We start from the raw sequence: 12,282 nt of genomic DNA on the forward strand, positions 1-12,282 counted from the left end.
AACCAAGCTGGAGATTGAACTCAACTATGCAGTTTCATGGCTGTGTAGATATAATCATGTTTTTAACAAGCAATAAGTGATAACTATTCTGAAACCTAGATCCTCACAAGACATTTTTAATCATATTTTTCTACTTCATTTTCATACTTACTGTGTTCGCATACAAGAAGAAATTACTATTTTAATGTATTGCAGCTTCTTTGTTAGTGATCATGGAATAATTGTATTAATGAGCACTTTCTTGTTTCCTTTCAAATCTTTATCAGAGTTTATAACAAGGTAATTAATGACAGTGGGAATGACTACTTTGTAGGGGTTGTGCTAGTGAAAGGAAAGACAATACAAGGTCATTAATGAAAAAAAAAAAAATCAGGAGTCTGGCAAAACATTACCCAGTATGCCCTATAAAATGAAGGGGAAATAGATAACTAAGGCATGATTTTTGCCAAATATAGAATTAAAATGAAAAATGGGACTTGGAAAGATTCGGGTATCACTGTGACAATCAAGCACCTCAAAGCTAATTCTTAATTTTTTTTCCTCTTACAGGCAGAACAGATTATATATGATCACTTTTCTGATCCCAAGTTTGTTGAGCAGTTAATAAAATTTTTGTCTTTAGAAGACAGAAAAGGAAAAGACAAATTTAATCCTCGCAGATTTTGCCTCTTCAAGGTAACTAGAGTTCAATAACTAAATTGCTTCTATTTTGTAGGTAATTATCAAAGCGTGGAAGAGCCACACACTATGTGGCTTATATCCCGCTGTTGCAAAATGTTGATTTTTTAAAGGTATGCTGCTATGATTAATACTAATAATCCTCTTTTCTGATTAACTACTAAGGGAAACACATTTAAAGTAATATAAAAGTATATAGGACACTTGTATATAATTCTGTTATGAAAGCAAAGTAATTTAACTTCCTAGATATTCAAATCTCAAGTGCTTCACAATCTTATGTTCTTCTTACAAAGATAATGGTTTAGTTGGATAATTACTGAAGACACTTTCACATCTTGTTTTACAGGGCCTTTTCAGAAACTTTGATGATGCCTTCTTGCCAGTTCTTCAGCCCCATTTAGAACAACTTGTGGCAGATTCCCATGAAAGCACCCAGAGATGTGTAGCTGAAATTATAGCTGGCTTAATAAGAGGTTCTAAACACTGGACATTTGAGAAGGTGCTGAAGTAGTATTTTTGAGTGATTCAGGGAATTTAAGGAATAAGTTTGAATTATTAAACAAATTAAATGCATGAAGTTGAAGGCTTTTAATGTGTCACCAATGTCCAAGAAAGGACTGGAAAATGTGCTTCATTGCCAGACTTTGAGCACAATTCATAGCTTGGTTTGGTGCCTATATAATACTAGGTGTTAGTAAAATGCTTCAAGATTAACACTAAGAACAGTTTGCTAGTAAAGAGATAGCAAAGCTGACATGGTTTGTAGTTTCCAGTTGGAATTAGTGCTTATGTCCACCTCGGACTGCCACATCTTTAGTCTAGACCTAGCTGCCTAGATTGTCTTTAAATGAATTTCTGTGCTGAAAAAAATTTCTGGGAGAATCAGTTCCTTAATGAAAAAAAAAAAAAAGAAATTGTAAAATCGGGGGGTGGGGGTGGGTGGGGGAAGTCCTTGGGGTATACAAAACTGCTATCCTACCAAAAGCAAAGTGTATGCAGTCTCTGATACAATTGTACTTAAATCACCATGAAAATGGTGCATATGTAGTCCACAGTATTTCTAAACACCTTGTAAACAAAATTAAAATGATTCCTGAAATCTTAACCTCTGATAATATTTATTTCCTTTTTTAAGTAGTGTATTGTAGCTGCTTCCAGAATCAGTATTGTTCTTCCACGATTTGAAAAGATGGAAGGATTTGGCTTCATAGAGGTTAGAGAGCCATTTTGTTCTTAAATAGACAAATCTTGTCTTTTGCCTTTTTGCTGAGCAGGTGGAAAAACTTTGGAAGCTTCTCTGTCCATTGCTTCGAACAGCTTTATCCAACATTACGGTGGAAACGTATAATGACTGGGGCACATGCATAGCAACCTCCTGTGTAAGTACCCCATTTTTAGTCTTGTAAAGCTATATCCAGATGGTCAAGTTTTACAGATAATATGTAAATAAGAGCCTTATGAACAGAGGTATTTGGGTATATTTTATCAGCTAAAACTGAGAACTGTAAATACAGTATAAAAATAACTTCCATTTAACATCTTATAGCTTTTCTGGAAATTTTATTCCCTTCTGCCTTTTGCAGACAAATATAACATTTTAGAAAGGAAATAAAGCCTTAGTTTTCTTTTTAAATATTTTAAAAGAGCTGTATAAGGTTAGTGGGTGATGTTATTGTGTATGCTTGCAATGTGTTCAATTTTCGTGGGAGTTTTTGCACTCAAATTACACATTTATTCTTGCTCTAAAAGTGTGCAGCTTAGCATTATGCTGTGAAAATTAAGTCTCAGGTTATCTTCTAACATACAGTAAGATTTCTGTACACTGTGGTGGACTGGGGAGTTGTGGTGTCTGAGAAGCAGGGTAAAGGATAGGCCACAAATATCTTGGATCAGTAATTCTTTGAAATCACTCGGCAAAATACAGCATAGTTTGTCAGCCAGAACCCTGGCAATTAATTAGCAAAATTCAGACATGATTATTCATATATGTAAAAAATGAAGCTGAAATTCCTTCTATTCCTACCGTTGTATTTACTAAATAATTAAAAATGTGTGTAGTTTCGTTGGGTTTCCTCCTATTGAGGTTCATTGTGAAAAGATCTTTAACTTTGCACTTGCTTAATAGAATAAACCCAAGGGATGCAAAGAAAATCTGTCAAAACTGTCCTTGTTTATACATTATTTACTTTTAAAAAATGCCCTATTTGCTTATATATCTGATATCCCTTTATTTTCAGGAGAGCAGAGATCCTAGGAAACTGCACTGGTTATTTGAATTGCTGTTGGAATCTCCATTGAGTGGTGAAGGAGGATCATTTGTAGATGCATGGTAAAATTAATTTTAACTGTTTATTGTGGCTGAATAAAGAAGGAAATAAAGCATGGATAAAATGTATTGAAAGCATATTGTGCCAGCTGGCTTGTAGAAGCAGGGAACAAAAGCGCTGCTTTCCAGTTAGCTTTCCCCACACAGTGGCAGTTTCTTTGTTGTTATTTTTTTGATGTAATTAAATCTAGTTAACAGAATGTGAAAGTTTGGTACTGGCGTAGCAGCAGTGCTGTTGTTTCATTCTGTAATTTTTACCCATCTTTGCATGCAACTCATGCAGACACTTTTATGCATTGACACACACAAAACATACCAAAACAAGGCTTGGGGGGTACTGGGGAAGGCAGGAGCAATTTTGTATGACTAAAGTTAAGTTGTTCTGATTCCTAGTCGACTTTATGTACTGCAAGGTGGCCTTGCACAGCAAGAATGGAGAGTACCAGAGCTGTTGCACAGATTGCTGAAGTACTTGGAACCTAAACTTACGCAAGTTTACAAAAATGTCCGAGAGAGAATAGGAAGGTCAGTGTTCTCTTCTGCAGTTCTTGGGGTTTTTTTCTCTCAATTTTGGGGGGGTAATTGAGTATCTAAATAATTACACTGAAGTGGTGACTGCTTGTTTCTGTGCGTTAATATTGGTTAATAGACATCAGATAAATTATTGGTAACAGACTTGCTTCAGAAACTTCAGATGACTTTTGTATTTTTGTCTTTTATTGTATATGGCCTGTTATGTTTATGTATGATATGCCTAAAGCTCTTAAAACCTCCAACAAACAAACAACCTGCCCCCCTGCCTCAAACCCACAAAAAAGCGCCCCCCCCCCCAAAACATCAAAAACAACACCACAACCCAAACTTACTGTGTCTAAGCCCTAATAAGCCATAAATTTACAGGGAGTCCTTTAGAGAGCATTTTAGTGACTTAAAAACTAGTTGCAGATCTGTTTGGAGGAGAGGGGGGTTGTAGCTTAGTGATTGTCTAACCCTGCTTGATTCAAATGTCTACAAAGAGGATGTTTGAAAAACATTTGGTTTTAAATAACTTTGAAGTGAAGATAAGAGGAAACTTTCTATAAGTATTAAACTTCAAAGTTCAACAAATTGATCTCAGATCACTTTTAGCTATGTTCTGTAGACAGTAGTCATGCTGACTGTGTGTTCTTGCTTGCTTTCTTTGCTTTTTTAGTGTTCTGACCTACATATTCATGATAGATGTTTCCTTGCCAAATACTGCTGCGACTAAATCTCCTCGTGTCCATGAATTTACTACCCGGATACTTGAAAATCTTAAACCCCTCATGGAAGTAGATGAAGAAATTCAGAATCATGTTATGGAGGAGAATGGAGTTGGTGAACAAGATGAGCGAACTCAGGGCATTAAACTCTTGAAAACTAGTGAGTTGCTTAATGAGGTTAAGAAATGGGGGGGATATTTTAGGACATGATGATTGAGGTCTGCAGATAATACAGTTGCAATGCAGCACAGATCTGAGAGGAGAAATTGTGTAACAAGCTATCTGTTGTTTCAGGGTTGAGGTTTATAAAGTCACCTTTACAGGGTCAAACTTAACTACCAGTATAGGTCCACTCTGTCTGAAAATCTCACAAGTGATTCTTGGAATAAATTTAATCTATAGCTTGTTTTGGTATTATTGCTGGGTTTTTATCTTCTTAATCAGTGATCATTTCTCTTTATAAAAACAGTTCTGAAGTGGCTGATGGCAAGTGCAGGGCGGTCCTTCTCTACAGCTGTCACAGAGCAACTCCAGCTTTTACCCTTATTTTTCAAGGTATATGCTTTAATGCTCCTTTATTAGTTAGGTTTGATTAAAAAGGGACTTTATATGTAAACAAAAGTTAGAAAGGACTTTATAAATAAAAACAAAACCTATAATGGTAATAAAAAACACGCGTAGCAAAGAGGCCCAATTTTATTTTTGTGCTTATGTATGTTTACAGCCGGTAATCTAGCCTATTAAATGGTTTCCTGACACTAATGATTTCTAGGTGAATGCCCTGTACATGTGTAACTTGGGGGGGCGAAAAGTGTTTAATTCATGAATGAGTGTGTTTTGTTTCTCTTCTGATACTTATCTTTAGTTGTTTTCTTTTGTTCCATGATTATACAATTCTTCCTGAATTGTGGTACTTCTCTTGTTTTTCCTGGCACCTCTAATCCTTGTATTCTTTTATGAAGCTGCATCATTCAGTGCTACATGTCTGAAAAAATATATATTTGCAATCTCCAAAGCATATGTCTTACTTGATATGAACATCAGTCGATTAACCAACAATAATGTACATGACCACAAAATAAAGGTTTACTCAGGTGAAAGTGAACTTGAAATACTGATAAAGCTTTCTCTCAGTTTTGGACTTACATCTAAAATATTAAATGAATTGGGTTTGACACCAAAAAAATTGCGATGGGGAATCAAAGTCTTAATGGCACCGATTTAGTCCTCCTTAAGAGCTTTAGACTAGCCATACTGTTTAGGTAAGTAATATATGGTGCAAGGAATAAAGATCTCTTGATTTTACTCATTTTTTTTCCACAGCTTATTGCTGAGAATATTTTAAGGTTATATTGATTGTTTTTCCTAGTTAACTTAATCTTTCAGCATTATATTGATTGTATTTTTCCTAGACAACTGTCCTTTCATGACACTAAGCTTTCAGGATTTTGCTGTTAGCAATGCATATTTACTAACATTAGCTGTTTATTTTTTTCCCCTCTCTTACCTTGTTCTGTAGATTGCACCGGTAGAAAATGACAATAGCTATGATGAGCTCAAAAGAGATGCTAAGATGTGTTTGTCGTTAATGTCTCAGGGTTTGCTGTATCCTCAGCAAGTGCCTTTGGTACTTCAGGTGCTAAAACAAGTGCGTATGATGTAAATAGCTTAAAGCTTCTTGTTATCTGATGCACTCTGTGCTTTTTTTTTTTTTTAAAGATCACACAATAGTTGTGACTTGAAGAGAATCAAATACTGATTTTCTTAGAGGTGAAAGAAAAAAGTTTATTATAAGTGGTTTAAAACATTCTTAGAAACAGTAAATGTATTTTGTTTCCTACTTCCAAACATTTAAACAACTTGTTCAGTTTCTTATTAAAATACAGTATTTTAATAAATTAAAATTTGGTTCAGTAGTGGATCAATTTAAGCCAAACGTGTCTCCTCATGAGCATAACAATTCAAAATCCTGTTTCAAAATGACTCGTCATATAAAGAACTGCCCTTGAATCTCTGCCTTTTTATAGTTTTACAGTATAATTATCAACTGTACCACTGCTTTCTGAAAAACACCACAAATGAAAATGCACTCTTGAATTGAATAGTTCATTTTGTTGACAGTTTGTCATGCAAAAAATGTTGGTTTTTTTTTTTTTCTCTCATCATTCAAAACTGATCTACAATGGTAAAACTACCTATTGCTGGTGTAACCTGTATTGGCATAAGCTGTACACACAGCCAAAATAGTATCTGCAGTGTTGCAAGCCAGGCTGTGCCCATGCCTGATGCTTTCAATAATTTGGACTTCCATAAGCACATGGAGATCAAAGTAAAGGAACTCAAAAAAAACCCCTTGGCTTTCCAAATCTGTTGTATAGAATATATATATTCAAGCAGAACAGAATTTCTGGTTTATTTTTATCTGCCTTACGATGGCTGTTGGGAATGAATCAAAGGGAGAAACTTGCCTACTTTGTCTTTTACAGTATTAGGTATTTGTTAAATAACAGTGTGCTTTGGAACTTAAGCCTGTAATAATTTATTGTCTAAATAATAATTGCATGCTTTGGAAATTAAGAGTGTATGAAAAAAAAAAAATCTGAATAAGGGAAGTTATTTGCAACTGTCCCTAAAAGCTTTTTCTTAAATATTGCTAGATTTACATCAGGTAGCTGCTTTCTTTCACATTCTTGCTTTCATGTACTTATTTATACTTGCAGACAGCAAGAAGCAATTCCTGGCATGCTAGGTATACCATATTAACCTACCTCCAGACCATGGTGTTCTACAATCTCTTTATCTTTCTCAACAATGAAGAAGCAGTCAATGACATTAGATGGCTGGTTATAAAACTCCTGGAAGATGAACAGCTTGAGGCAAGTAATACCTTTCTTTTTCTGAAATGCTTTGTTTCACACGACTCGTTTCCTGTCCTTGTCAAGTTTTATGAAAAAGCTACTGGTTGTAAATTAATACAGCACCTATTTCTAGCTTAGCATTCTTCTTGTTTTGAAAATATAATCAGCTTTATAGGTTTTATTTCTTTCATATTCCATTTTTTTCTTCTAATATTCCATTCCAGGAAAACAGCTGTTTTAAAAATCACTAATGAAGTATTTTCTGAAGTTCCATTGTTCCTACTTTTTCAACAGAATGGAATATTGGTTTTTTTCATTCTTGGCTTAAGTACAGCTGAAATAGGGATATTATCATTTTACTATAAATATTAGCATGGATGTTGGTAGCACATTCAACTTCCAACAAGGTAAAATGCATTCCTGTGTGAAAACTATATAAAACCACTATTTATTGGTCTGATTCCCATTTAATTCTGTCGGCTTATTAATGACAAAAATAAGGTTTTTTTAATACATCCAGCTCACTAAGGAAGTATTTCTTTAGTTATAAGTAGCTTTTCCTAAGTTTTGTGAAAGATGCGTGCATAATAGGACAGAATTTGTCTAGCAGATGCTGGTTTTACTGATGGTGTTACATATTTCAAAAAGATAATAGTTTGTAAGCTTACTTGTCAGTCTGACAAGTTTTTGTGCATCTCTTGAGCTAGTGATACTTCAGTATATACAAATGGCAGGACATAAAATCCAAAATCTTGGCTGCGGTACATGCGTACTGTTAAAGATCTGTGTATAAATGCACAGTTTGCTCTTAGAAGTGCTATTGGGATCATAAGCTTGTTCTCTGGGGGAAAAAAAAAAAAAAAGGGTGCCCGATGTGAATCATTGAGTCTTGTTTGTCAGGCTTCCAAAAGCTGGGGAAAAATCACAGAAGTACTTTATTCTGTATCACTAATTCACAAAACTGGAGGCTTGTATTAAATGATGTGAATTTAAATATGTTTGATCATGTTCAAGCACAGTGAAGAATCTTTAGCGTTAACCTCTGGTGTGTTCCATTTCCCCTGTGCCAGCATTGTCACTATTTTTTGTGGTGTTGACAAATATCAATTAAATCCTACTTTTGGGTGCTTGGATGTTTTTTTCTTTTTAGAAGAAAGAGAAGATTCTGAAGTGTGATACCCTTCTGCCAAAACAAAGATCCTGGTTTAGGTCTTCCTGAAGCTACATTTAAAACAGTAGTTATACCCAAGATGTGAAGCTTGCTTTTGTGAACAGTGAATTGGAAATAATTTGAATATACAAATTAAAGTTTCTGGCTTAAAAGTTTTGATATTGCAGTTTCTAAAGAATGGCACTTAGACTACTCACCCATGCCAATTTCAGTCTTGAGATGAGCTCTCTCCTGTCTTTCGTGTCACTATTTGTTATAGTTAACTGGAAAGCAACAGCTTGCAACTCTAGATGTCAGAGTACTTACCTCATAATCTCACATAATTTTGAAAAATGCCTTTTATTCACTTTAATACCATTTATCTAGTTATTTTAAATGTACAAAAGTATTCCTCTGCACTACAGAGATGCAAATCAAAAAAGCTTATCTATGTTAATAACCACTTATGATCATGTTGTTACCGTGGAAGCTTTCACTTTTCTTTGAAAAGTAGTCTTGTTCTTTCTTGATAATAATTGGCAAGATACAGTATCTTGCAGAGCAATTCCTATGTATTTTTTTTTAATGCTGGATTTTTAAGATGAGAATCCCTAGCTTTAACTAGTATTCGGTGTCTTTATGCTGTAGAGCTGAGATTTTGGTTCTTGGATTTAAAGATACTTTTTTTTTTTTTTGCTTATCTTGATACAAAGGTGCCAGACCTAATGATCCAGCCCATCTTGTTCTTTGTTTTAATATACAGTTTGCACTTCTAATAGGGCTAGAATTACCGTTCTCAAACTTCATGGTGACTTCATATTTTTTCATGAAATCATTGCAACAAACCTCGGCAAATGACAAAGTCAAATGACCACACTGAATGTCAAATGGCAATATGACTGCAATACAAAGTGAACGTGGGTCATAGAACAGTCCAGCTTCTACTGAACGCAAGTTTCAGGCATCCAACTTTAAGCACAGATTTCTAGAATTGAAGAAGCCTGTACTTAAATGATATTGTGCGAAATTCTCCTTCTCAAAGTCAGAGTAGTCATGGAGCTGATGGAGTACTATGAATGTAATTTGAGTTTGGGAAAGCATGTTTTGCACTAAATAGTTCTATTTACTCAGTCAGAAGTAGAGGAAAAGTGAATATGGCTGTATTCAGCCTGCAGTTATGGTTAAAGTGCTAGCCTAGTTAATCTGAAAGCATCTTTTTCACAGTTTTCTCAGCCATAATTTGATCTAGAAAGCTATCTGGATAGATGCTTCATATGTTTATATTTTTACAGATCAGTGTACAGAATACATAGCACTCATGTCTTGATGAACATTTTTCATATTACAGTGCAGTATTACAGTAACGGGAATATATTCTCTTTGTATAGGTAGTCCCTTGTAAGTACGCAGTTAACTTTTGCTTATGCTGTTGAGTGTTTTTGTTCTGATACTGTTACAGTTTTGTAGATCTTGGTCAGTCAATTCTGACCAAAAAAACCCAACCCAAACCACCAAACCCCATACTTGATTGGAAGAGTATTCCTCTGCTACTCCTCTATAGTTTTTATGTTCTGTAAGTCATCATGTGAGTATGATGATCTGTAAATTATTTAGTGTCAGATGATTAGCTTGTTAATGTATGATTTTAAAAGCTTTGCTTCTAGGTGCTCCTTGCAGCAAAGTGTTCCTTTTAGTTAGATTATTAATTTAGAAATGAAAGTGGTTTTAATACAGTGAATAGTGATGTAAATGAGTACAGTTCACTTGGGAGCTTGCTCACTTTACAGCCAAGCTTCTTTCTATTCTGGGTCTTGCATTAGCACATCATGTTTCATTTAATAGCTTAGTTCTTAAGAGACTCACAAATTGCTAATAAACAATACTGGCAGACTTTCACTTCGTACTTCTTTATGCTATTAACAAAACAGATCACATTTGAATAATATGTTGTAGAAATTTAAATAGAATTAAGTGAAGTCTCAGGAGCTTATTGTTAACTTACTACATTTAATTATTGCAGCACTTGCACCTATACTTATTGCTTTGTGGAGGTTCAGAACATTATGTTCAAGGATATAATTTATTATAATCTGCTGCACTGGATTCAGAGCGTTGGTAGGTGTTTGTACTCCAGATAGACAAATGTTCCATTTACAGTTATGTGTAACAGTATGTACTTACCAAAATCTGGTGACTGCTGTCAGCATTTCATCAAGTCGATTTGGTTTTCAAGTTTGTAAATGTTGGGAGGTTTTTGTCAGCCTGTAATTATTGAAAGTGGAAGCGAGTTTTGGAGGGACTCCAGTTTAAATGTGGTCTTACAGTTCTATAACTTTATGGTTTTAGGAGATTTGAGTAGATGAGATAAATGAGTAATACTGATGGGTTATACTTGCTTTTAAAAGCAAGTGACTGCACTGTCTCTACTTGTAATCCACTAACAATGTGTTGTGGCTGTTTTAAAGGGAATGGAAAAGGAGATCTATATTTTGAGTGGTTTGGCAAGTAGGTGAAAACTCCTTGTTCTTTGGGGTTTCTGTGTTACCGAAGAGAAGAATCTTTTTCCAATCTGGAATTTTGTTTTTATTCATGTAGTGAAAAGAACTGGTACTCGGGACAAGAAAGTAAATAACGCTGGAGCATTATAGAACTGCATTGTTGACCATAAACCACTGAAGTTAGTTGTCATTGCTTATTAATCCAGCATCTGTTGTATCTCTCAAAGAATTCTTGTGCTACGGGTAGAACAGAATCAGCTTTGTCTCATGAACATACCTTCCACCTCTTCAGCTTTTGTCAATTCTAATGTCCCCACATTTGAGGGGGAAAACTAAATGCTTTTGAATGTACCTTTTTTTTTTCTTTTTTTCTTGGTAAAACTGATGTTAATACAGAGACTATTACAAATTTTGTAATGCGGGTTGATTATTTGGGGTGCCACATCTTGTTCTCATTCAAAGTCTGTTTTTAAACTTTCTAAAGCTAATCTAGTCTGTGATATATATGTCTTGACGGTGGAGTTAAATTACAGTCTTTGCTTGAGTAGTAGGTCACTTTATGACATTATGTGAACGTAGTTCTATATTACAATAGTACTATGTTTATTAATTTGTGAAGAGCCATATATAGTAAACCAGTAGTAGTTTATGATCTATGAGAAAACAGGATAATACTCTAAAGACTTTTCTTGGGCAGTTTGGTAACTTGCCCTAGCTGGATGTGCTTAAAAGGATAGGAATAGCATAAATACCTCTTTCTTGCAGTGCATGTGTGCTTAGTAATTGTGGTATGTACTATCTCTGCTTGTAGGTGAGAGAAATGGCTGCTACCACACTAAGTGGTCTGCTACAGTGCAATTTTCTCACTATGGATGGGCCCATGCAGACCCATTTTGAACAGCTGTGCAAGATGAGGTTACCGAAAAAACGAAAGCGAGACCTGGGTTCAGTGGTGGATACAATTCCTTCTGGTGGTAAGAAAATTGCTTCAGAGACTAAAACCATACATGTTGATAACAGGTTAGGAAGAAATAAATATTTTTTGCTACACTCAAATGCTTGTTCTGCAAGCATTCCAGATGGAATAGGATTTGTCCTGTGGTGAAGCAATATTTAGAAAATTAACATATACCCAGAGAAACGTAAGGCCTGTTGCCCATGCAAATGTTTTTTGCTTCCTAAGCATTCATGAACAATAATGGCAAATCACTTGTCCTTATGTACCTTATTGTCTGTTTCTCTGTATGTAGTGCAGATCCTAATCCTTGTCAAGCGCTTTGAGAATTTGTTTTACACCGTAAATGATGAATAAGAACACACTACTACCAAAAGAGCAAATAATGTTTTTTATGATGTATTCCTATGTTGAACTAATTTATTACTTTTCCAGAATTAACACTGAAGAGATTTCTCCATTTCCCATGTGCACAGTTCACATAGTTAGGAATGCAGATGATGAGGGATAGCTATTTCGTCAGTGAATAAACTTCCTTAGCTGCCACAACATGATTTTGCTCTTTACCTTCTA

The 12,282-nt window shown here is 34.9% G+C and overlaps 1 protein-coding gene across 2 annotated transcripts in view; it reads left to right on the plus strand.

Annotated features, from left to right (window-relative positions):
• The window catches only part of PSME4 (proteasome (prosome, macropain) activator subunit 4), a 69,111-nt gene that overhangs the window by 52,606 nt on the left and 4,223 nt on the right, over positions 1–12,282 (plus strand). For both annotated transcript variants that reach the window (XM_010574877.1, XM_010574878.1), the window contains 10 exons: positions 550–675; positions 1,028–1,180; positions 1,956–2,060; positions 2,919–3,010; positions 3,401–3,532; positions 4,200–4,408; positions 4,718–4,803; positions 5,768–5,896; positions 6,969–7,124; positions 11,566–11,728. In XM_010574877.1, coding sequence (XP_010573179.1) covers positions 550–675; positions 1,028–1,180; positions 1,956–2,060; positions 2,919–3,010; positions 3,401–3,532; positions 4,200–4,408; positions 4,718–4,803; positions 5,768–5,896; positions 6,969–7,124; positions 11,566–11,728 — 1,351 coding nt within the window. The remainder of the gene's footprint in view (positions 1–549; positions 676–1,027; positions 1,181–1,955; positions 2,061–2,918; positions 3,011–3,400; positions 3,533–4,199; positions 4,409–4,717; positions 4,804–5,767; positions 5,897–6,968; positions 7,125–11,565; positions 11,729–12,282) is intronic.

The sequence above is a fragment of the Haliaeetus leucocephalus genome, unplaced genomic scaffold, assembly GCF_000737465.1.
Source record: "Haliaeetus leucocephalus isolate CR32 unplaced genomic scaffold, Haliaeetus_leucocephalus-4.0 Scaffold450, whole genome shotgun sequence".
Taxonomy (NCBI): Eukaryota; Metazoa; Chordata; class Aves; order Accipitriformes; family Accipitridae; genus Haliaeetus; species Haliaeetus leucocephalus.